Source organism: Dromiciops gliroides, chromosome 1 (assembly GCF_019393635.1).
Source record: "Dromiciops gliroides isolate mDroGli1 chromosome 1, mDroGli1.pri, whole genome shotgun sequence".
Classification (NCBI taxonomy): domain Eukaryota; kingdom Metazoa; phylum Chordata; class Mammalia; order Microbiotheria; family Microbiotheriidae; genus Dromiciops; species Dromiciops gliroides.
In genome coordinates this window covers 622,655,051-622,678,598 of record NC_057861.1, presented here as the reverse complement: position 1 = coordinate 622,678,598, position 23,548 = coordinate 622,655,051, and the positions used below count along the sequence as shown (strand labels likewise).

The window sequence follows — 23,548 nt, the reverse complement described above, 5'->3', positions numbered from 1 at the left end:
AAATCTAGCATAAGGCCACCCAGTTTCCTCTCTCAAAGCTGAAGTTGTTAGAATCAGGTTTTCTAAGCAGGAAGGAGAGAGAAGGCTGCTTTCAAGACAAAGAAGAACTGCAGCTTACCTGAAGCTCAGATGGAAAGGTCTGGGGCACCATCTCCCGTTTATGGATACGCCTATCCTTGGGGAAAATAGTCACCCAAGAAGCAGGATGAGCTGAGAGAAGAGAAAGTAGCAAAGACAGCCAATATTGAGACTCCAACTTATCAGAGTTCAGACTCTCCCTTAGTCTCTAGGGCTAGGCTGCCCTCTTCCCTTCTGTATCAGATTTTGAAGCATCAACCTTTCTTAGAGACCAAGGCATAAATATTAAAATCATAGTGTCCTCAAAGGTCATTTAACCCAATCCTTACCTAAATTATGAATCTACTCTACAACATCCCCTGCCCTGTCCCCTCACTGAGGCCAAGTGATTATTCAGTTTCTGGTTAAATATCTCCAGCAAGGGAACTACCGCTACCACCAATGCTGCTCATTCCAATTTAGGCAACTCCAATGATTAGAAATGTAAGCCCAAACCTGCCTCCCTTCAACTTCTACCTGCTGATCCTAGTTAAGAATAAGTGTAATACCTATCAGTTTGGCTAACATGACAAAAAAGGAAAATAATAAATGTTGGAGCTGTGGAAAAATTGGAACACTAATGCATTGTTGGTGGAGCTGTGAACTGATCCAACCATTCTGGAGAGCAATTTGGAATTATGCCCAAAGGGCTATAAAGTTGTGCATACCCTTTGACCCAGCAATACCACTTTTGGGTCTTTTCCCCAAAGAGATCATAAAAAAGGGAAAAGGACCCACATGTACAAAAATATTTATAGTTGCTCTTTTTGTGGTGGCAAGGAATTGGAAATTGAGGGGCTGCTCATCAACTGGGGAATGGCCGAACAAGTTGTGGTATATGAATGTAATGGAATTCTATTGTGCTGTAAGAAACGATAAGCAGGAAAATTTCAGAGAAACATGGAAGGATGATGAGTGAGATGAACAGAACCAGGAGAACATTATACACAGTATCATCAACATTACATGTTGATCAATTATGATAGACTTGATTCTTCTCAGCAATATAACAGTACTAGATAGTTCCAAAGGACTCATGATGGAAAACGGTCTCCAAATCCAGGAAAAAAAAAAAATTGTGGAACATGGATGCAGATTGAACCATACTATTTCTTTTGGTTTTGGTGCTGTTTTTCTTTTTTGAGGTTTTCCTTTTTGCTCTGAGTCTTCTCTTATAACATGACTAATGCAGAAATGTGTTTAATGTTATTGTACATGTATAACGTATATCAGATTACTTGCTGTCTTGGGGAGGGGACAAGGGAGGAAAAAAAAATTTGAAACTAGAGATCTTATAAAAACAAATGTTGAAAACTAGCTCTACATGTAACTGGAAAATAATAAAATACTTTCATAATTAAAAAAAGAATGTTTTCAAATGAATAAAATAAAACAGAGTATTGAAAAAAAAATAAGTGTAATGACAAATTTTCATGTGTCATGGCATTGTTCCTTTACATCTACTTCCCTCTAGTGTAAATATCCTGTTCTTTCAACTCACCTTTATAAGAATTGACCTTAAATCTCCCGCCCTTCCCAATTAATCTCTACATTCACCACTCTAGATGATTTGACCAAAGCTGGGGACAGTGGGACTATCACCTTTATACCATCTTTTATGAAGATTCTTCTTCTTTTTTTTTTGGTGAGGCAACTGGGGTTAAGTGACTTGTCCAGGGTCACACAGCTATTAAGTGTCAAGTGACTGAGGCCAGATTTGAACTCAGGTCCTCCTGAATCCAGGACCAGTGCTCTATCCACTGCACCACCTAGCTGCCCCTATACTATCTTTTATGTTGAGGATATAATTACTCTCTTGATTACTGAGACTTGGTAGAAGGAGGAAAGGGAGAAAAATCAACTAAACAATATCCACTATCCTAGGCAAGAAATACCTATTGCTCCCTACCTCTCACCTTTTTTGGTGGGGAGAAAAGTGGTAAGATTCTCCCTTTCTCCCAAGTGAAATTGTTGTTTCTTACCTCTGTTCTGCAGAGTTGAGGTAACATCCTTCACTACGATTATGGTGTCCTCCTTGCCAGTCTTATGATTTTGGGACTGGTTCTTCTCTGGCAGAAAGGTAAAGAAGTGCTCCAGTACTAATTGGTGGATGGTCTTGGGAGGTACAGATTCTTGGAGAGCATCCTGACCCATTTTAGGGCCTGGTACTAGTTTCAGTATAAGGGATCCTGTTTGCTTTGGGGGTGTCAGGACCGCTTCTGCAGCCATTGTCAGTCTCAGATTTTCCACAATTTCAGCTATGTATTAAACCTCTTGTCTGAAGGGAGGCCCTTTCAAACAGGATCTGGACTTTTGCTAGATGACTATGTCACACAGAACCCTAAGGAAACAGAGAAGACAACATTACTATCTAAAGTAAACAAGAAAAAAAGCATTTAAGTACCTAATTGTACATGTTACAAATATTACTCCAGTTGATCCTCCTAACAACCCTAGAAAGTAAATACAATTTAACCCCACTTTACAGTAGAAGAAACTGAGGCAAACAGAAGTTAAGTGAATTCCCTGGGACCACATATCTCGTAAATGTCCAGGTTTAAATTCAGGTTTTCCTGATCCTAGCCCCAGCACTGAGCCACCTAGTGTTATACAGAACTTATTTACCCCCTTCCCCGACCTGTGAATCAAAATCCCATATCCCTTCATATCTTTAGAGTGAAGCTAAACAAAGAAACCAACAACAAGCGGCAAATTTGAATGTGGGGGGAGTCATGTGAATAGGAAGTTCTGAAACCAGCATAATTAAAAATATCAGAGATAAGTAAAACTTAAGAAACATCAACTTAACTTCATTTTCCTTCAAAAATCAGAGAAAAGATTTGAGGTTTAAGAACAGAGGCTAGACCTGTGATGGCTATTTCTTTGTGTTGATGTATTTATGTCTTGAGAGAAAAAACACTTTATCACTGCTCAATGTTTATCACAGTGCTACTTGAAATTCAACAAACATTTATTAAACTCCAGTATGTTTGACACATTGTGCTAGATGAAATACAGTCCTTATCCTCAAAGAACTTATAATCTTTTTCTCCCTTTTTTTTTTGCAGGTCAATGAGGGTTAAGTGACTTGCCTAGGGTCACACTGCTAGTAAGTGTCAAGTGTCTGAGACTGGATTTGAACTCAGGTCCTCCTGAATCCAGGGCTGGTGCTTTATCCACTGTGCCACCTAGCTGCCCCCAGAACTTAAAATCTTAGTGGGAGAGTCATGATACATGTAGATGATAATAAAATTAGATTACTGACCATCTCAAGTGTTTCTCCAAAATTTATATACTAATAGATTGGCTCAATGGGTTTTCCAACCAACTGCATAGTTTTTACCCTAAATAACAAGCAATCTTTATCCACTTGGTTTCTGTTTTCCTGTTAGGTCAAACTCTTTTGAATAATTATGAATCTTGTTTAGGAGGCTCTGCAATGTTCTGAGGCTTGGTAAAAATCAAAAACAAATGTTATTTGCAAACCGGAGCATTTGGAGGACTTCACCATTTGGATTCTAAACTAGATGTCTTCCATGATGGTGGCAAACAAATTTGGTGAATCTATTCCCCAGTTTTATGCCTTGCTTGATAAATGGAAAATAAAGCTTCTGTTGACTTCCTTTTTCTTTTTCCTTTTTTTTCCAGGGCAATGAGGGTTAAGTGACTTGCCCAGGGTCACACAGCTAGTAAGTGTGAAGTGTTTGAGACCACATTTGAACTCAGGTCCTCCTTAATTCAGGGCTGGTGCTTTATCCACTTTGCCACCTAGCTGCCCCGTTTCTAGGAAACATGATTTTATATGTGTATGGGAGACATCCTGTTGGAGAGCCTTTAAGTAGCATTTTTCTGAACTGAATCAAATGCTTTTTTACAGTAAGATGATAGAGATTTTCTATTTTTTCTACCTTTCAGTCAATTGTGTGACTATGAAGATGTGGTCACTAAAGAATATAATTTACAAAAGCTTACTTGCTTCTTCTTCCTCATATGTTCATGTCGGTTGTCCTCAATATTATTTACAAACTTTTCTCAAAGCTTTTGTAGGAGATTCCATCACTGTAGAAAATTGCCAGGGAAGAAATTCCCTCTATCAATGAAGATCAGTAACTGTTCTGCAATTTATGTCCTTAAAGAATTGCCTAGAGCATTGAGTTAACTTGCCCAGAGTCACATAACCACTATGTGATACATGTAGAACTTGAATCTAGGTCTTCCTGACTCTGAAGTAGGTTTTCTTATCCATCATGCCTGGTCTATTTTTGTTTTCTAGCATCTGTATACTCTCAGAGATCTTTAGAATCAATCCTTCAAAATCTTGTCATGTCTTAAATGGAAGTCTGGTCTTGGTCTTGCTATCTGTTTTCTTTAGTACTATTTCTGATTTTTCATGCAGCACCTGAGACATATTATCATCCAAACGCGATGATCCCAATGTTACTGAAAGAAAAAATAGTTTGTTGTAAAGAAATTGATGTATCTTATTCACCTTTTAATTTTCCTTCCAGAGCTGGTCTGATTGTTTCACCATGCATTTTGCACACTTATCTTCACTCCAGTACTATTTTAGATGATACTGCTCATAGTTTTCCATCACCCTTCTACACTATATTTTGTAAATGAATTTATGTTCTTTTTTGGGCAGGGAAATGAGGGTTAAGTGACTTGCCCAGGGTCACAAAGCTAGTAAGTATCAAGTGTCTGAGGTCAGATTTGAACTCAGGTACTCCTGAATCTAGGGCCGGTGCTTTATCCACTGCGCCACCTAGCTGCCCCATGAATTTATGTTCTTAATGAGTACTTCCCTTTACTGCCACATTATCACTAAAAGGAGAGCAAATATTTGCTTTTTAAGGTGGCTTCTTGGCTTTTTTTGTTTCCTAATTATGGTGACTGCTTTTTAGTTGCTATTTATCAATGTCAACAACTTGTTGGTCAGACTGAAACTCTTTTAGTGTTATTCTACATGTTCACATATAACACTGATTTTGATCAGTTTTAACAACTCAACGATCTTTTTTGTTGTTTGTTTTGTTTTTGTTTTTTGGTGAGGCAATTGGGGTTAAGTGACTTGCCCAAGGTTACACAGCTAGTAAGTATCAAGTGTCTGAGACTGGATTTGAACTCAGGTCCTCCTGACTCCAAGGCTAGTGCTCTATCCACTGCGCCACCTAGCTATCCCTCAATGATCTTATAGTACAAATATAGTACTGATTCTAAAATGATTTCCATATTACTAACTAGTTGTTTCCCGATATATAAAGTCAACTTCACTTTACTGTGATGTTACTTAGTGATCACTATGTACAACATCTTTTCTTGAGAAAAGTAACTCATGGGATAGCAGTGCTGAAGTATTTTACAAGCCTTTGACTTCTTTTGTTTTTTGTTCCTGAGTCATATTCTCCAACACATGGAAGCCTAGAATGTATAAAGTACTATGAGATTAGGTAAAGGAAATGTAAATATTTCCCCCCATCTTCAAGTGAATGGTTCAGAGATAGCATTTTTAAATTAAGCCCTGAACCATGAGTTAATGTCAAAATATGGAGATGGAGGGGAACAAGCAAAGATGTAGAGGTAGAAGTTCGGGAGGAATCTTGGAGGTTGCAATTAGTTCAGTATGACTCAAGTGTAGAATACATAATGGTAATGGCAGAATACATAGCACTTAGATAAAATTGGAAAGATAGACTAAAGCTCTACTATTGCCTTAAATGTAAGAATAAAGTTTTTTTGCTACTTTATTTGGTAGGCAATGAGGAACCATCAAAGTTTTTGAGCAGCAAAATGAACAGATCAGATTATCTGTGCTTTAGAAATGTTAATATGGAAGCATATGTAGGATACGTTGGCAAAAAAATGGTTAGAAGATCAGATAACTGCAATGGTTTAGACTAAGGATGAGCTTGTATTACAATAAATGATAAGAATGAATTCAAGAGTTATCTTGGAGTAAAGACAGGGCTTGGCAACTGAACAAAAGCAAGGCAGAAAAGGAGTCAAAGATACTCAGTGATTAGGATGAATGGTGGTATATTGACAGATACAGGAAATCAAGTAAAGGCTAAGGGAGAACAAAGTTTAGTTTGGGATTTATTGAGCTTGATGTACCAACAATACCGAAATGGATAAATCTAGAAGGTAGATAAAAAATATAAATATGGAACTCTGGAGAAAATTAAGAGCTGGAAATTGAAGCCACAGTGGGCCGCTAGGGGGCGCAGTGGATAAAACACTGGTCCTGGATTCAAGAGGACCTGTGGTCAAATGCAGTGTGACCTTGGACAAGTCACTTAACCCTCACTGCCCCACCAAAAAAAAAAAAAAAAAGGAAAAGGAGGCCACAAAAGTAGGTAAGATTAAAAAAAGTAGATAAGATTACTGAGGAGGCATAGAAAACACAAAAGAATTCAACAAGTACCAATTAAGTAGCTACTGTGTGCCTCAAAAAAGCAAAAGGCTCTATCCTAAGGAACTTATATTCTAATACAGGTAAAGAAAGCAAAGGACAGAACCCACTATAATAGTAAAAAAAAATAAAAAGGACATCAAAAGGTATAGAAAAGGGGGCAGCTAGGTGGAGCAGTGGATAGAGCACTGGCCCTGGAGTCAGGAGTACCTGAGTTCAAATCCAGCCTCAGACACTTAACACTTACTAGCTGTGTGACCCTGGGCAAGTCACTTAACCCCAATTGCCTCACTAAAAAACCAAAACCAACAAACAAAAAAAAGGTATAGAAAAGGAATGGCTGTAGAGATGAAGAAAACGATGAATGTGATGTCACAAAATCAAGGCAAAAAGAAAACATACAGTACAAATACTTAAGAAGGGTTCATAAAGATGAAGACCGAGAAATGTTGTTTAATAACAAGCAATGAGAATAAATTATAATGTTAAGAACACTGGTCTGTAAGTCAGAAGACCACTGTTCCAGTCTAAGTGTACTGGGAGCTAAGGTCTAATTCGTGGGTTTTGTTTGTTTTTAAGCCAAGGGTTCATAGATTTTAGCAATGAACTTGGATGAGGAGAGGGGGAGAATTGCATCTTTTTTTTTTTTTTTTGGTGAGGCAATTGGGGTTAAGTGACTTGCCCAGGGTCACACAGTTAGTGTTAAGTGTGTGAGGTCGGATTTGAACTCAGGTCCTCCTGACTCCAGGGCTGGTGCTCTATCCACTGCGCCACCTAGCTGCTCCTGAGAATTATATATTTATTTCCCCCCCACTAACCATGGTGATAATTTGGCATGACCTTCAATATTGAATTGTTAAAAAATTACCGAGGTAAGCTTCACCAGTTTGGTGAATCCATAGGAGAGCATGACACCTAAAAAGTTGATCCAGGAGTTATCGTCCCAGTTTTACCACAAACTTATTGAATGTTGTCTTTGGCAAGTCATTTCCTTGCTTTAGGGTTCAGTTCTCTCATCCCCAAAAACTAAAGGGCTGAACTACATGTATAATATCTAAGGTTTCATTGATCTCTACTGGTAGGCGCTCAGCATATCTTTAAATGGTAAAGAAAAGAAGATCTGCAAGCCATATCTCACAAGGAGACCACGGCGCTTAAGTCTATTTGGGCAAACGTTACTTCAGTTTTTGACCATCGGTGAGTCATAAGGCTTTTCCTGGCTTTAGGTGACCTATGAACCTTTTACTCTGGGGTAATTCCCACATAATTTCAAAGGTTGGCCCAACGTCTCCTCCCTCTCTTCACTTCCATTCGTGGTGTCCTGTAACCCAGGCCTTTTGTCTCCTTTTCTATCTCGACACTCCCGGGGTCCCGTGGGCTGAGAGGCGTGCGAACGCCGGGGTCTCCGGAGAGGCCGCCGAGGGGCTGCGTCGTACAGCGCATGTCAGTGCTCGGTATCGGCTCAGGGCGCAGGCCCGATTCCCGCGGTCCTCCCCGGTCTTCCCCCAGGCACTCCTGATACCCAATAAGACCGAGACTAGCCGGACCTCGCGCTCCATAGCCCTGGCCTGGCCCTGCCCAGCACTTCCCAGCTCAGCCCCGCCCAGCAGCTTCTCCCTCCCTGGGGATCACCTGGCCAGCAGTTTCCTCTACCCTAGCCAGCCTCAGGGTTCCACTACTCGGGCCAGGGGAGACCAGATGGAATGAGGGAGGGGCCGCAACCCACAAATCCACTCACCTCTAGGGTCGAGGGAATCCGGTATTCCAGAAGAGACCAGGAAATAGAACTAAATGGGAAAAGCCCACTGCTCCTTGCCTGTGATTGGTCCTGTTTCGCGCCCGCGCGGAAGAACCCTCTCCATCTATTGGTCGAGGCGACTGTACCCTGGTGATGGCGGCAGTGACGCGTGTTTTCTGGAACACAGTGAAGCCTTAGTTAGTCGTGGCGTCACTCCCGGTGCCTCGTTTCCACTTCGGATGTCTGGTCTCCCCGCTCGGAGCGGCGCTTGGAGCCAGGAACTCGAGTCAAGAAGCGGTGGAGCCGGCAAGGTCGTGAACGCAGGCGAGCTGATCAATAGACCCAAAATGCTGCTCCATCTACCAGCGACCTCTCGAAGGAGAGCCGGGAAACAACCGGAGTCCCATGAAGGGCTGAAGCTGCTGCATGCCGGGAGTTACAGGCTGCGGGCTCCCGTAAAGGCTTCCGGGAAATGGAGTTCCGGCTCTCTCCACCCACGCGTGGATGGTGTGGGGGCGGAGACAGGAGAGGAAATGAAATTTAACCTGTGACGTTAGTGCTTTGTCCCTCTGTTTCCAGAAAAGCCTGGAGCGGGGGAGGTTGTGGTGGGTGGTGTTTTCTACGATGTTAAAAGTGGAAGGGAAGAAGGGAGTTAGGCGCAGCCTCTGCGCAGTCTCCGTCTTGGATTTTAGTGACTTCCATTCTGGGCCGCAGGTTGACTCCCTCTCCCTCCTTCCGGTCCTTACCAGGCGGAGCAACCGAGAGTGCGAATGGATTCTTTTAAAATTATTCCTTCTACTGGAGAAATCATCCTGTCTGCATCCCCTCGCAATAACCATGGTGTAATAGTGGTAGCTCACGTTTCTTATACTGTCAGAATATAGTTTCTCTTTTCTACACGTTTTCCCCGAAGTCTGGATTGCAGAAAACTCTAGGGCATTGGGACTTTTTTCCCCCACAGTACAAGTCAATACATAAATGGATGAATGAATAGATAAGTCATATGCATATACACACATACTTTTACATACATATATGTGTGTGTGTATACATACATAAACACGCTTATGTAGAACAATGTAGGTATAAAGGCTTCCTGTGGCATGACTTTTATGACATAGTTTAAAGAACTGGTTGGGCAATGAGAGATTGAACGATTTCCCCATATCTGCTAGTTTTTTATGTCAGATAAAAGACTTGAACCCAACTCTTCAAGACGAGATTCAAGGCCATTCTCTAGCCAGTATGCCACAGTCTCCCATGTAGTTAAAGCCACTCTTGTTGCAGATGAGGACACTAAGACTCAGGAAAAAGTGTGTTCTAAAGAGACTAAAACCTGATTTAGGAATTTAATACTTTTCACAGAAGTTAATCTGAAATTAGTTAAAACAAAGTCTAATTTCCTTAGTTCTGGGGCAAAGAAAGCAGGGTGGTGAGAGTGTCCTTTTTTGTTTTGTTTTAAACAAAAGTCAGTGAATTCAGGGCTTTATAATTTATAGAATTCCTCCAAACCTTGTGAGTCAGGTAGTACCAATAGTATTTTTCCCCATTTTACAAAGAAAAAACTGAAGACATGAAATGATATGCTTTCCCATGTCTGTGATGAATCCTGTATTCAGACTTAAGTCTCCCAAATTCAATTCCTGTTCCTCTATCAGTACAACATGCTGACATTTCCTTTTAGGATGCTGCTTCTTCCAACTTTGCCACCATTTTGTGGTGTGCCCCTGCCATCTGATAACTAGTATTTCTCTTTTTACTCCTACCACTGTCAATCAATATTTATTAAGCTCTTAACGATGTGTCAGGTGCCATATATGCTAGGGACTTAGAATAGAAACACAAAAGTGAATATTTACCCTCTATGAGCTTAAAGTCTATTGGGGCTTGGGATGGAAAAAATGTGCACATATATCAGTATGTATAAAATAGATAAAAGATTTTTTTTAAGGGAGGCCACTAGCAGCTAGTGGGTGGAGAAATACAAAAAGGATTCATGTAGAACTAAGCTTTGAAAGAAATTAAGGATTCTAAGAAGCAGAGGTAAGGAGGGAATGCATAATGGGTATGGGGGAAATCCAGGGCAAAGGCTTAGTGCTGGGAGATGAAACATCATATATAAGTAATGGATGAAAAAACAAATATTAAATACTGTGTGCAATACACTGTTATAAGTGCTGGGGATAGAAACAAAAAAGAGTTTCTACTCTCCTGAGTTCACATCTTAATCAGAGAGACAACAAATATATAGGGTCAATTTCACCAGTTCCTCAGGTGGAAAAGTCCCCAGTCCTTAGGGTATAGTGGCAAAGCATATGGTAATGCTCCTTCTTTAGTATCATATGCAGGAGCAGTTATCAGGCTGTATCTCCATGGCAGTTGCTTTCCAGGGTGATGTCTGTAGGGACTAGACTGGAACCATTGCTGTTTCCAGGGCTTTTGGACCCAAAATATTGTACTATCTCCATTGGGGCCTATATGAAGGTGGTGTTGGTGGTTTGAGTTGCATGATGCATGCTGCCTCCCATTTCGCCCCCTTGATTCTTTACTCCCTCTACTAGGCTAGCCCATTTAACCTGTGAGTGGCAATTGCTTTGGGGATGGTTGGTCCCTTTTCCACAGGCATTGTTTCCCCAGATGATGACTGCAAGGGCTCGGCTGAAAGCAAGACTAATGATCTGGGTGGTACCACCATTCTCAGGACTGGATCTACCCATTGGTGGCAATTGGTCATAGGGGTTGGGCTGGAAGAAGGTCCAGCAGTTTGAGAAGCACTGCTATTCCAGGGCTCTTGGTTTCAGGGTCCTGGGCTGTCTCCAGAGGGAGGAGAAGAGAAGATGGTGATCAAGATGTTGGTGATAACAGTTAAGAAGACCAGTTTGACTTTACCATAGTATGAGTAGTAGAGAGTAAATTAATATAGTAAAGCAGAAAATGTAGGTTAAGACAAGGTTGTAATGAGTTTTAAATGTCAAACTAAGGAGTTTATATTCCATTTTATAGCTCAGAAGTCAGCAAACTTTTTCTGTAAAAGATAAGAGACTGTGAGTCAAGAGGAAAAGTTCAGGGTATATATAGATTTTTATATAATAAGAGAGAAAACATTTCCATAAATTGTTTATTGATGGATTTCAAATATAAAAATAAGTGAGTACAATTGTTTGTAATACAGATCTACTGATGAGAAGAATTGAATTCTTTTGAAAGGATGACATTTCATTAAATTGATCAAAATCAATTGCAAATGTTCATCTATTAAGGCTGATATGTAATGAGATTTTATACATTTCATCTGTAAAACTGTCTTTTCACACAGACACTGCTAAATATTTATATCATTCCATGAGCATATGACTTTATTGAGCAGATTCATCACTTGGAAGGCATTTATAGATTCTTCTTTTGATATTTGTCTTTTAGCATGTCATTCTAATTGCAAGAGGAAACCAATTGCAGCTGCGTCTAAAGGTTAAAATGCTAAGAACCCTAAAAATAGCAACCTGATAGATTTTTTTCATTAAATTTTTTCAAATTCAGTCAATTTTCAATTCATTAAAGTTTTTCTAAAATTTTTCCACATCTCCCTCCCACAATAAGAAAGGAAGAAAAACAAAAATATACATACATGTATATTCAAGCAAAACAAATTTCCATGTTGGCCATGCTGCCAACATATGCCTCAATCTAAACTTAGAGGCCCTCACCTTAGAGTCCCTCTGTCAGGAGGTGGGTAGTATGTTACATCATGATCCCTCAGAATTGTTTTTGGTCATTATGTTAGTCAGAGTTCCTGAGTCTGTCAAAGGGGTAGGAGTCAAGATGGCAAAATAAAAGCAAGGACTCACCTGTGCTCTCCCAAATTTCCCTCCAACTTTAAAATAATGCCTGGAGCAACAGAACCAACAAAATGACAGGGTGAAAAATGTTCCAGCCCAAGACAACTTAGAAGGTCAACAGGAAAGCTCTGTCTCAATAGAAAGAATGTAGTGCAGTACAGCACAAGTTGAGCCCTCACAAGCCAGCATCAGTACAGACCAGGTAAGTCAGCAGCTGGCGTTGGGGGTGACTGAATGTATGACAGTGACTTCTGAAGCTCTTAGCCAGTAGACAATAAGGGGGTTGGACAACTGGTCAGAAGGAGATTACAAGAACCTTTTGTGGGCACTGGGTGCAGGATTCTGTTTCATTGCCCATATAGAGATCTGGGACTCAGGCCCAAGTCACAGTCCCAGGGCAAGGAGGAGCACCAACATACTAGAGTATGTAGTCACAGGGAGGGGGTACCCTGATCCACATTTCAGGGTGGAAAAGAGTACTTGAGGTTCCTTACAGACCATAGTACAAACCAGGGGAGCAGTGACTGTGCCTCTCCTTGGATCATATCATCTTGGAATAACTGAAAATTTCCAGACCCCCCCCCCCAGAACTAGCTCTGAAAATAGCAGCACAAAAAAACCCTGAAGCTTGGGACAGTGCCCTCTCTATCCCAGGATCAGAGCCAACTTTAACATAAAGTTGGAGGTCAGAGGCAGAGCCTCTTTTGCTAGAAAAACCCAGGAAGTTGCCTGAGTTCTCCCCCATTTCTTCTGAAACAACTTTAAATCAAGCCTCAAAATGAATTCTGGAGTGACAGAACCCACAAAAGGACAAGCTCATGATAACTTAGAAGTACTACAGGAAAGGTCTGTCTCACTTGGGTTAAAGGGAAGTGCAGGCAAGCACAGGTGGTATCTGAAAAAGTTCATAGGTGGTCCCTAGCCCCAGGACAAATAAGCAATTGAGGTCCTATGGTCCCAGCTAAGCAGGCCAGCAACACAGTGGGCCAGCTGTGAGGCCTCCAGCCTCCAGGAATCAGGCTAGTAACTGCAGCTAGGCCAGGTAACCCCAACACAACAGGTGAGCCACCAGCCTGATGTCCTGACACCTGGAAACCAGTGACCAGGGCTCTGCCATGGGTGAAAGAAGTGTGGGATAGTGCCCTCTGTGCCCCAGGAGCAGAGCTCAACTTTGTTTTTGTTTTTTTGTTTTGTTTTTTTGGTGAGGCAATTGGAGTTAAGTGACTTGCCCAGGGTCACACAGCAAGTAAGTGTCAAGTGTCTGAGGCTGGATTTGAACTCAGGTCCTCCTGAGTCCAGGGTCAGTGCTCTATCCACTGTGCCACCTAACTGCCCCCAAATTCTCTCTCTTTTTTTTTTTTGAGGCAATTGGGCTTAAGTGACTTGCCCAGGGTCACACAGCTAGTAAGTATTAAGTGTCTGAGGCCAGATTTGAACTCAGGTCCTCCTGACTCCAGGGCCAGTGCTCTATCCACTGCTCCACCTAGCAGCCCCCTAAAATTTTATTTTATTTTATTTTACTTCATTTATTTATTTTATTTTTTTTAGTGAGGCAATTGGGCTTAAGTGACTTACCCAGGGTCACACAGCTAGTAAGTGTTAAGTGTTGGATTTGAATTCAGATCCTCCTGACTCTAGGGCCAGTGCTCTATCCACTGTGCCACCTAGCTGCCCCTAGAGCTCAACTTTAAAAGTTGTAAAATAGACTGGAAAATGAGGAAAGACCAAAATACAACAAAACAAAAAGTTCTGACCATAGGAAGCTACAATGGCAACAGTGAAGACCAAAATACAAATTCAGAAGAGAACAACAATGACAATATGCCTATGTGTAAAGCCTCAAAAAAAAAAAAAAAGAATTGGTCTGAGGCCCAAAAAGTCCTTCTAAAAGAACTTTAAAGTGATTCTAAAAATGAGAGGTAGAAGAAAAATTGGGAAAAGAAATGAGAGTTATATAAGAGATTTAGGGGAAAAGAGTCAACAACTTGGTAAAGGAAACACAAAAAAAGTGGGAAAGGATGTACACAAATTCAGAGAAGAAAACAAGTCCTTAAAAAGTAGAATTGGTCAAATGGAAAAGGTGGCTCAAAATAAAGTTGGCCAAATGGAAAAGGAGGTACAAAAATTCACTGAAGAAAACAACTCCTTAAAAAGTAGAATTGGCCAAATGGAAAAGGAGATATAAAAGTTAAATGAAGAAAATAATTTCTTAAAAATTAGAATGCAAGTGGTGTGCAGTGACAACTATATTGTTTGATGAAGAACTGTGAATGACTTAACTCTTCTCAGCAATATAATAATCCAAGACAATCCCAAAGGACTAATGGTGAAGCATAATATCCACCTCCAAAGAAAGAACTGATATTGATTGAACACAGACTGAAGCATCCTATTTTCACTTTCTTTCATTTTTTCCTTTTAAGTTTTTGTATATAAAATTACTAATATGGCAATGTTTTTACATAATTGCACATGTATAACTGATATCTGCTTACCACCTCAAGGATGTGGGAGGGGATAGAGGGAAGGGGAGATAAAATTTGGAGCTCAAAACTTTAAATAAAGGAGTATTTACTGAGGAAAAAAAAAAGATTTGGCCAAGTGGAAGCTAATAACTCCAAGACACATCAAGAATCAATCAAACAAAATCAAAAGAATGAAAAATTAGAAGAAAATGTAAACTACTTTATTGGAAAAACAACAGTTCCGGGGCGGAGCCAAGATGGCGGAGGAAAGGCAGTGAGTTCCTGAACTCATGACACGATCACTCCAAAAACCATCCAAATAAGGTCATAGGAAAATGCCCAGAGCAGCAAAACTCACAGAAGAATGTGCTGAAATCATCTTCTAACCAAGAATGGCTTGGAAGGTCAGAAGGGGGGAGCTGCTGTGCTGATACAGGAGTCAGGCCCAAGCCCACAGTCACCCTGACACAGATCCAGTCTCAGGAAGTCCTCACCAGAGAAGGAGACCCCCCAGAGCCTCTGAATCAGCTGAAGCACCAGTGTCATCTGGAACTAAGCTCACAGTCTGGTGAGTGGGCTGAGCCCTGGGCAGGGGAGAGACTACAGGGGTCTATGCTGGTGCTAAGGCAGAACTTGGAGTTTGCACCCCTACTGAGAACCAGGTGGTAGGCTCCAGTAGAAGTGGCCCAGGTGGGGGAGGGGCACGGGCTCCTCGGAGCTAACAACCGCAACACACAAAGCTGGTTGATTGGCAAGTTGGTCTGAGGTCATCTAGGACCAGGAAACAGGCTGGGCAAGGGAAGAACCTGATTCTCCTTAAATCATACCACCTGGGACTTCTTAAGCTTGGGATACTGCAGCCTGGAAACAGTGCCCTACTTTAAGGAGCTAAAAGTCTAGTAAAAGAAAGGCAAGATGAGCCGACAGAGAAAGGTGAGGACCATAGAAAGTTTCTTCAGTAACAAGGAAGACCAAGGGGCACCCTCAGAGGAAGATGTCAACAGCAGGGCCCCTGTATCTAAAGCTTCCAAGAAAAATACAAATTGGTCTCAGGCCATAGAGGTGCTCAAAAAGGACTTTGAAGATAAAATTAGAGAGGTAGAGGAAAAAATGGAAAGAGAAATGAGGGTGATGCAGGAAAGACATGAGAAAAAAGTCAACAGCTTGAAAAGTCAAATGGAAAAGCAGGTACAAAAGCTCTCTGATGAAAATAATTGCCTAAGAATTAGGATTGGACAAATGGAAGCCAGTGACTTTAGGAGAAACCAAGACACAATAAAGCAAATCCAAACAAATAAAAAAATAGAGGGCAATGTGAAATATCTTCTGGGAAAAACTGCTGACCTGGAAGAGAGGTCCAGGAGAGATCATTTGAAAATTATTGGTCTTCCTGAAAACCATGATCAAGGAAAGAGCTTAGACACCATCTTCCAAGATATTCTCAGGGAAAATTGCCCTGAAATTCTAGAAGAAGCTAAGATAGAAATTGAAAGAATCCACTGATCACCTCCAGAAAGAGATCCCAAAAAGAAAACTCCTAGGAATATTATAGCCAAATTCCAGAGCTCTCAGGTCAAGGAGAAAATATTGCAAGCTGCCAAAAAGAAAGAATTCAAGTACTGTGGAGCCCCAGTCAGGATAGCACAAGATCTAGCAGCTTCTACATTAAAGGACTGGAGGGCATGGAATGTGATATTCCAAAAGGCAAAGGAAATGGGATTACAACCAAGAATCACCTACCCAGCAAAACTCGGCATTATCTTTCAGTGGAAAAAATGGGACTTTAATGAAAAAGAAGAATTTCAGATATTTGTGATGAAAAGACCTGAACTGAATGGCAAATTTGACTTTCAAATACAAGACACTAGAGAACCATAAAAAAAGAATTGGAGCTGGGGGACATACCTGGGGTCGTACAGTGGGCGACTGTCATGTGTCTGAGGCCAGGTTTTGACTGGGATCCCCCTGGGTCCAGGGGTGATGCTTTGTCCACTGTGTCACTTAGTTAGAGGATAACATCTTTAGGGTTAAATTGAGGGGTGAAGGGAATTCATTGGGGGAGGGGGAAGGGCAGAAGCGAAATCCTACATGAAAGTAACAGGAAAAGGCTTATGGAGTGGGGGAAGAGATGGGAGAGGAGCAGGGCAGTAAATGAATTTTACACTCATCAGAAAAGGCTCAAAGATCTTAAACTCATCAGAGCTGCCTCTAGGAGGGACCAATAGACACACCCAACTGGGTGGAGTAATCTATTTAATCTGGGCAGTAAATGAGCCTAACACTCATCAGAATAGGCTGAAAGACCTCAATCTCATTAGAATTGGCTCAAGGAGGGAATAATTCACACACTCAATTGGATGGAGTAATCTCTATAACCCTGCAGGAAAATAGGGGAGGAAAGGGATAAAGAGAGAGGGGCAAAAGAAGGAAGGGCAGAGTGGGGGAGGGGACAGGCAGAAGCAAATCCCTTTTGAAGAGTGATAGGATGAAAGAAGATGGATAATAGAATAAATATCATGGGGATGGGAATAGGATGGAAGGGAAACAGTTAACGATAGTAATTATGAAAAAGAAAAGGGGGGAAAATTGTACGAAAAATATTTATAGCAACTCTTGGTGGAGGCTAAGAATTGAGAATCAAGGGAATGTCCATCAATTGAGGAATGATGGAAAAAGCTGTGTTATATGACTGTAGTGGAATGGACTTGTGCTACAGGAAATGACAAACAGGATGATCCCCGAAAAACCTGGAAAGACTAATGAACATCGATGTATGGTGAAGTGAGCAGAGCTGAGAGGACATTGTGCATAGTGACAGCAGTATTGTTCAATGAGTATTTGTGAATGACTTAACTAATCTCAGCAGTACAATGATCCAAGACAATCCCAAGGAACTGATGAGGAAGCATACTATGCACCCCTATAGAAAGAACTGATAGAAAGAACACTTGTGGATTGTACATATATAACCTGATTGCGATCTTGTGGAGGGGGGAGGAAAAGGAGGGAGGGAGGGAGAAAAATTTGGAACTCTAAATCTTAGGAAAATGAATGTTGAAAACTACCCTTACATGTAAATGGAAAATAAAATAAATGTTTGTTGAAAGAGGAAAAACAACGGACCTGGAAAATAGACCTAGGAGATAACAATTTAAGAATTACTGGACTATCTGAAAGCCAAAATCGAAAAAAGAGCTTAGACAGCATCTTTCAAGAAATTATCAAGGAAAATTGCCCTGATATTCCAAAACCAGAGGGTAAAATAGAAATTGAAAGAATCGGGGCAGCTAAGTGGCACAGTGGATAAAGCACCAGCCCTGGATCTGAGTTCAAATCCATCCTCATACACTTGACACTTAGTAGCTGTGTGACCCTGGGCAAGTTACTTAACCCTCATTGCCCCGCAAAAAAAAAAAAAAAAAAAAGAAATTGAAAGAATCTACCAATCTCCTGAAAGAGATTCCAAAATGAAAACTCTTAGGACTGTTATAGCCAAATTCCAGAGCTCTCAGGTCAAGGAGATAATAGTGCAAGCAGTCAGAAAGAAACAATTCAAATATGGAGACAAAGTCAGGATAACATAGGATTTAGCAACTTCTACATTAAAGGATTAAAGGACTTGGAATGTGATGTTCTAGAGGTTAAAGAAGCTAGGATTACAACCAAGAATCACCTTCCCAGCAAAACTGTGTACTCAGAATTTAATGAAATAGATTTGGGAGGGGGGGAGGGAGGCAGGGCAATGAGGGTTAAATGACTTGCTCTGGGTCACACAGCTAGTAAGTATCATGTGTCTGAGACCAGATTTGAACTCAGGACCTCCTGAATCCAGGGCTGGTGCTTTATCCACTGTGCCACCTAGCTGTCCCATGAAATAAAGTTTTAAGCATTCCTAATGAAAAGACCAGAGCTGAAGTCAAGATGACCTTCTCAAGATGGTGCCAGAGTGGGATCATGAGAGTTGTGCTCTCTCCTACTCCTAGGTCCAGAGGCTTCTCCCATTACTTTTTTTTAAACTTCCATTACTGTTATTCAACCTTGTGAGATGGGTAACATGTAGATTATAATACCCATTTTACAACTGAGGAAACTGAGTCTTTGAGAGGTGGAGAATTACATGCCAAGAAATATCTATCTCTGTTTTAGGTGCCAGCAGCAGAAGTCTAGGATGAATGGAGAACATTTTCAAATGTAAAAGGGAAGATGACTACAGAGGCTCAGTGTAAGCCCAAAACCAAAATATACTTACCAGGTAGACTCCTGGATAGCTTGGGCACTAAGATAAAGCCAAGAACATAACTATAAAACACTTTTCACACAAATAAAATCAGATTGAAACAACTATTAAAAATTATTTTATAGATCTAGAAAAAATAGTAACAAAATTCATCTGGAAGAACAAATGCTCTAGGATATCAAGAGAATCAATGGGAAAAAAATACTAAAGAAGGTGTTCTAGCAGTACCAGATCTCAAACTGTATTACAAAGTGGTAATTATAAAACAATCTGGTACAGGCTAAGAAATAGAGTGGTGGATCAGTGGAACAAAATTGGTACGAATTACACTATAGTAAATGAGTATAGTAATCTAGTAGATGTTAAACCCAAAGATCCAATCTTTTGGAGCAAAACGTTATTTGGTTTTTTTGTTGTTGGGGGTGGGTTTTTTTTGGTGGGGCAATGAGGGTTAAGTGACTTGCCCAAGGTCACACAGTTAGTAAGTGTCAAGTGTCTGGATTTGAACTCAGGTCCTCTTGAATCCAGGGCTGGTGCTTTATCCACTGTACCACCTAGCTGCCCCTCATGGCTCCTTATGACCCAGAGATGGAAGGTTGAATTAAGGAATACATCTTCTTGGGATATGTATCTGGCACACTGGACCATAAAAATATGTTCTCAGAATAAATGAAGGAGTTGTCCCAGTGAGAAGAAACTGAAGCTGGTCATTCATTGAACAAAAATTTATTTAGCACCTACTATTTACAAGTCTTTATTCATAGGGCTATAAGGAATACAGAGATGAATAGGACAGCATTCCTACCAGGAAAGAGTTTATGGTCTAATAGAAAGGTTAAAAGCAAGCACAGGGATAAAATATAATACAGAGTAAGATATGTCTATTTACTCCATTAATGAAGTATAAAATGTTACAGAGAGCACGAGATCTCCAGAATTGGTTCATGTTCCATAGCATGGATACTAGACTTTTTTATTTCTACCTACTCACTGGACAGATGGTCAGAGGATCTGTGTTTTTGCCTTTATCATGCATTCCAGGGCTGAAGACAGGTCGGAGAGCATCAGAGGAAGAACTGGAGAAAGGGAAGGTGTAGATGTGGGACTTGGCAGTCACATTGTAAAAGGAAATATCTCCAGCTTCATAGTCCAGGAAAATTCCCACACATCTGGGGGGCTCCCCAAGAGAAAGAGGGGTTGGTGGAATGGTGGAGGCACTGTACTCATTCTTTTTCGTCATCATTACCAACCAGTACCCATTTCCTGGTGAAAAGGCTGTGCTCCCCTTTCTGTTCACAGAATTTTTGCAAACTCCCAATGTCCACATGGTCTTGTCTCCCACATATACCTGCCAATACCGTTTCCCTGAGACAAAACTTGGAGATCCCAGAACGATGACAGAATCATCAAATCTTTGTGGGCCATTAGGCAACTTTTGACATTTCTTTCCAAGACTCACACTTTTCTGATCATCAGATATGATAAGCTTGGGATGAGCTGTTTCTGGGTCCAGAGTCACATTAGCTGTAATGAAAATCCAAATAACCAATGAGAAGTTAATGGTATCTTCACTCCCTATCCAATAAGCTCTGGGCAAAGGTAAGACTAGGGGAGGCAAAATTGGGAGCTCCCCAGGATACATCAATGTATTGGGGAATATGTGGAACAATTTTATATAAATACATGATATATGTATATATATTAGAAAATTCTTTTCTCTATGGCCCACAGGTATTTATTTTGTGCTATTATGTATGTATGTATATATATATATATTAGTGTAGGCTCAGAGAATTTAGTGGCCTGGTTACTGTGTTAACATAAAGACTATATATGACATTTTCTAGCAGCTTTTTTTTTTTTTTAGTGAGGCAATTGGGGTTAAGTGACTTGCCCAGGGTCACACAGCTAGTAAATATTAAGTGTCTGAGGCCGAATTTGAACTCAGGTACTCCTGAGTCCAGGGCCGGTGCTCTATCCACTGCGCCACCTAGCCGCCCCTTTTCTTTTCTTTTTTAAGGCAATGCCCAGGGTCACACAGCTAGTGTCAAGTATCTGTGGTCAAATTTGAACTCAGGTCCTCCTGACTCCTGGGCTGGTGCTTTTATCCACTGTACCACCAAGCTGTCCAGATATGCCTTTTCCAGGCTCTGAAACTGGTATCTATTCTGAGGCCTCAGAGTAAAGAACAGGGGGACCCTGGGTTAGGTTTTCTGTCTCTCTGAAGATCCCTGATCTTAGCCACTTACCTGCATGTAACTGGACGTCTCTCAGCTGTAAAACTGAACAGAAAGAAAATATGAGAAACAATCAGAATGTATAAGCTAAGATCTAACTCTCTCTTTTAACTTCTACAATGACGTATGAAACTTGATGAATTTTAGGAAGCTACTCAGGATTTTTATAAATCCCCACAATAGATATATGCTTTTTTCTTTCCCCGATTTAGTCTGACTTTTGATCTGGGCCTAGGATGGAAACAACCTAAGGGAGGGAAAGCTTTGGGGGAAAACTCACAGAACCTAACCAAAGAAATTGGGAGGAAGAGATTCATGGCTCAAGGTCAGGCTGATTGCTAGATAATATGCCTGGTTCATTTAGGAAACTCCAAGGCTACCTTGCAGTAGCAACATAGCCAAAAGGGAACAAAAAGAGAGACATCCAGGTGAGTTTTTGAGGATTTCCACTGGGAAACAGTCCATTCACCTCTCAGTTTCTTTCTCTAGATAACTCCGAGCAATTAGCATTCTTGGAACAATATGAAACTATCCCCTCCTTCCCTGGGTAAGCAGACCTGGACACTCACTTTTGAATGTTTCCATTTCTGATTGCAGACTCTCTAGGAGAAAAAGGAAATGAGATAAGTTCTTATGACCCTTTGTAAGGGAGATTTCAGGTGAAATTAATAGTGTTTTTAAAAGATGGAAGAAAAAAAAAGGGCCCAAGATAAAGATACTGAATTCTGCTGTCTGATCCTAGGATGAGACAGCTATGCTCTGTTTCCAACTTCTCTAAGTACCAAACAATTTTATATACAAACCTATGAACCGCCTCATGCTCTTCTGCACACACTCTGATTTCCAGAAGAGAGTGTGGATTTTCTCTTTCAACTCAGGAGACACAGTCCACTCCTTAGGGAGACTCACCCATTCTGCCCTACAGATTCAACGAACAAAAAATGGTGAATGTCACAGTGAAGACAGTGCTGGGGAGAAAGCTCTAGTCTCACTTCACAGATTTCCTATAGGAGTGGAGACCAAGGAAACTCCCAGATGACCTTGATGTAGGGACTTCGACCAGTGCTACTTCTCAATCCACCTAGTACATTAGTCAAATGCCACATTATCTTTTGGCCTCATTCCAGTCTCAATTAGAGGACTCTCTTCTTTCTAGATGGGATTCTTAGAGAAAGGGAAATAATCTTCCCTGTCCCTTATGAAATCCTACCCTTCCTGATCAGCCCCCAAGTCCTTGAACCCCATTCATCTTCCACAAATTCTGATCTTATAATCAAGGCTTAACGCAGCAGCAGTAGCCATATAGTCCAACCCCCCACCAAATCCCTTTGATAACATGTCCAGTAAGCAGTCATTCTATTTTTTTTTTGGTGGGGCAATGAGGGTTAAGTGACTTGCCCAGGGTCACACAGGGTCATTCAATTTTTGCTGGAAGATCTCCAGTGAGGGAAATCCACTGCTTCCAATTGCAGCCCATTTCAAACAACATCCCAACTTGTTGAAAAGTTTTTCCTTAAGTCAAACTTAAATTTATGTCTTTGTAACTTCTACCCATTGCTCCAACTTATTCACTCTGTGGCCAAACTGAGCAACGTTAATGCATATGCCATACAACAGCCCTAAAAATGCCTTAAAACAGCTACCAGTATTCTCTACTTCCACTCCAATCTTCTCTTCTCCAAGTTAAACATGTCAAGTTCCTTCAGTGGAACCTCCTATGGTATAAACTTGATGCTTTTGATTATCATGGCTTAATTTCTCTGGACCCTTTCTAGCTTGTTGATGGCTTTTCTCTGTCTTGTTAGCCCCAAGTTCCTTAGGGATCTTCCCCTCTAAGCATCCTATCTACCTTTCAAGGCCAAGTTAAAAAATTAACTACTTTGTAAAACCTTCCCTGATACTCTATTCAGAAGCCATCTTTCCTGATTTAACAATACTTGCTACTTCTCCTGTGTACTTACTTTGTATAGTTATTTGTGTACATGTTTCATCTCCACTACCAGATGATAAGTTCCCTGAGGGAAAGGATCATGTCTTATTTATTCTTCCATTTTCTCCAACACCCAATATCATACTAACACACAGTCAATATTTCATTGGATGTTTGTGGAACAAACAACTGAAGCACCAGGATCAGGGCCGGTTGGTCATATGGCACATTGGTCTGGAACTTCTACCTCCATGGATTAGGAAGGACGCAGCTATGAGTGCATGTTCCTAAGAACCAGCCTGAGACCAAGAAACTGATTGGAAAGGGTGCTGCTTCAGAGTGTCCCAGAGGGAAACCTGTCATGGATGGATACTGTGGTCTCCTTTCATAAGCTAGAGGCATCTTGCTTCGTCTGGGAGGAGGAACTACTTAGAACAAACTGGAAATTCAAGGAAATACCTACCCATTTGGAAAGAAGGGAAAATAAGAAACCCCCAAAGCAACTGGGATCCAGAATAGAAAGTTCTATGCTACAAAGCCTGGGGAGCCAGGTCTTCTAAATGCTCCGTACCAGTT

At 40.9% G+C, this 23,548-nt stretch overlaps 2 protein-coding genes across 4 annotated transcripts in view; both read right to left on the bottom strand.

Moving 5' to 3' along the window:
* The window catches only part of ZNF200 (zinc finger protein 200), a 41,191-nt gene extending 32,527 nt beyond the window's left edge, over window positions 1-8,664 (bottom strand). The window contains exons 1-4 of one of the 3 annotated variants that reach the window (XM_043976969.1): window positions 8,268-8,664; window positions 4,090-4,557; window positions 2,100-2,458; window positions 119-210 (exon numbers count right to left, since the gene is read on the bottom strand). In XM_043976969.1, the coding sequence (XP_043832904.1) occupies window positions 119-210; window positions 2,100-2,346 (339 nt within the window). In that variant the 5' untranslated portion in view covers window positions 2,347-2,458; window positions 4,090-4,557; window positions 8,268-8,664. Of the gene's footprint in view, window positions 1-118; window positions 211-2,099; window positions 2,459-3,382; window positions 3,766-4,089; window positions 4,558-8,267 lie in introns of those variants that run through there. The other 2 variants (XM_043976970.1, XM_043976971.1) reach the window with 2 other exon arrangements.
* Window positions 8,665-19,551: 10,887 nt separating this feature from the next.
* The window catches only part of MEFV (MEFV innate immuity regulator, pyrin), a 33,965-nt gene continuing 29,968 nt past the window's right edge, over window positions 19,552-23,548 (bottom strand). Inside the window, exons 7-10 of the mRNA XM_043978141.1 lie at window positions 21,846-21,961; window positions 21,612-21,644; window positions 21,055-21,087; window positions 19,552-20,329 (exon numbers count right to left, since the gene is read on the bottom strand). Of these exons, the coding sequence (XP_043834076.1) occupies window positions 19,785-20,329; window positions 21,055-21,087; window positions 21,612-21,644; window positions 21,846-21,961 (727 nt within the window). The 3' untranslated portion in view covers window positions 19,552-19,784. The remainder of the gene's footprint in view (window positions 20,330-21,054; window positions 21,088-21,611; window positions 21,645-21,845; window positions 21,962-23,548) is intronic.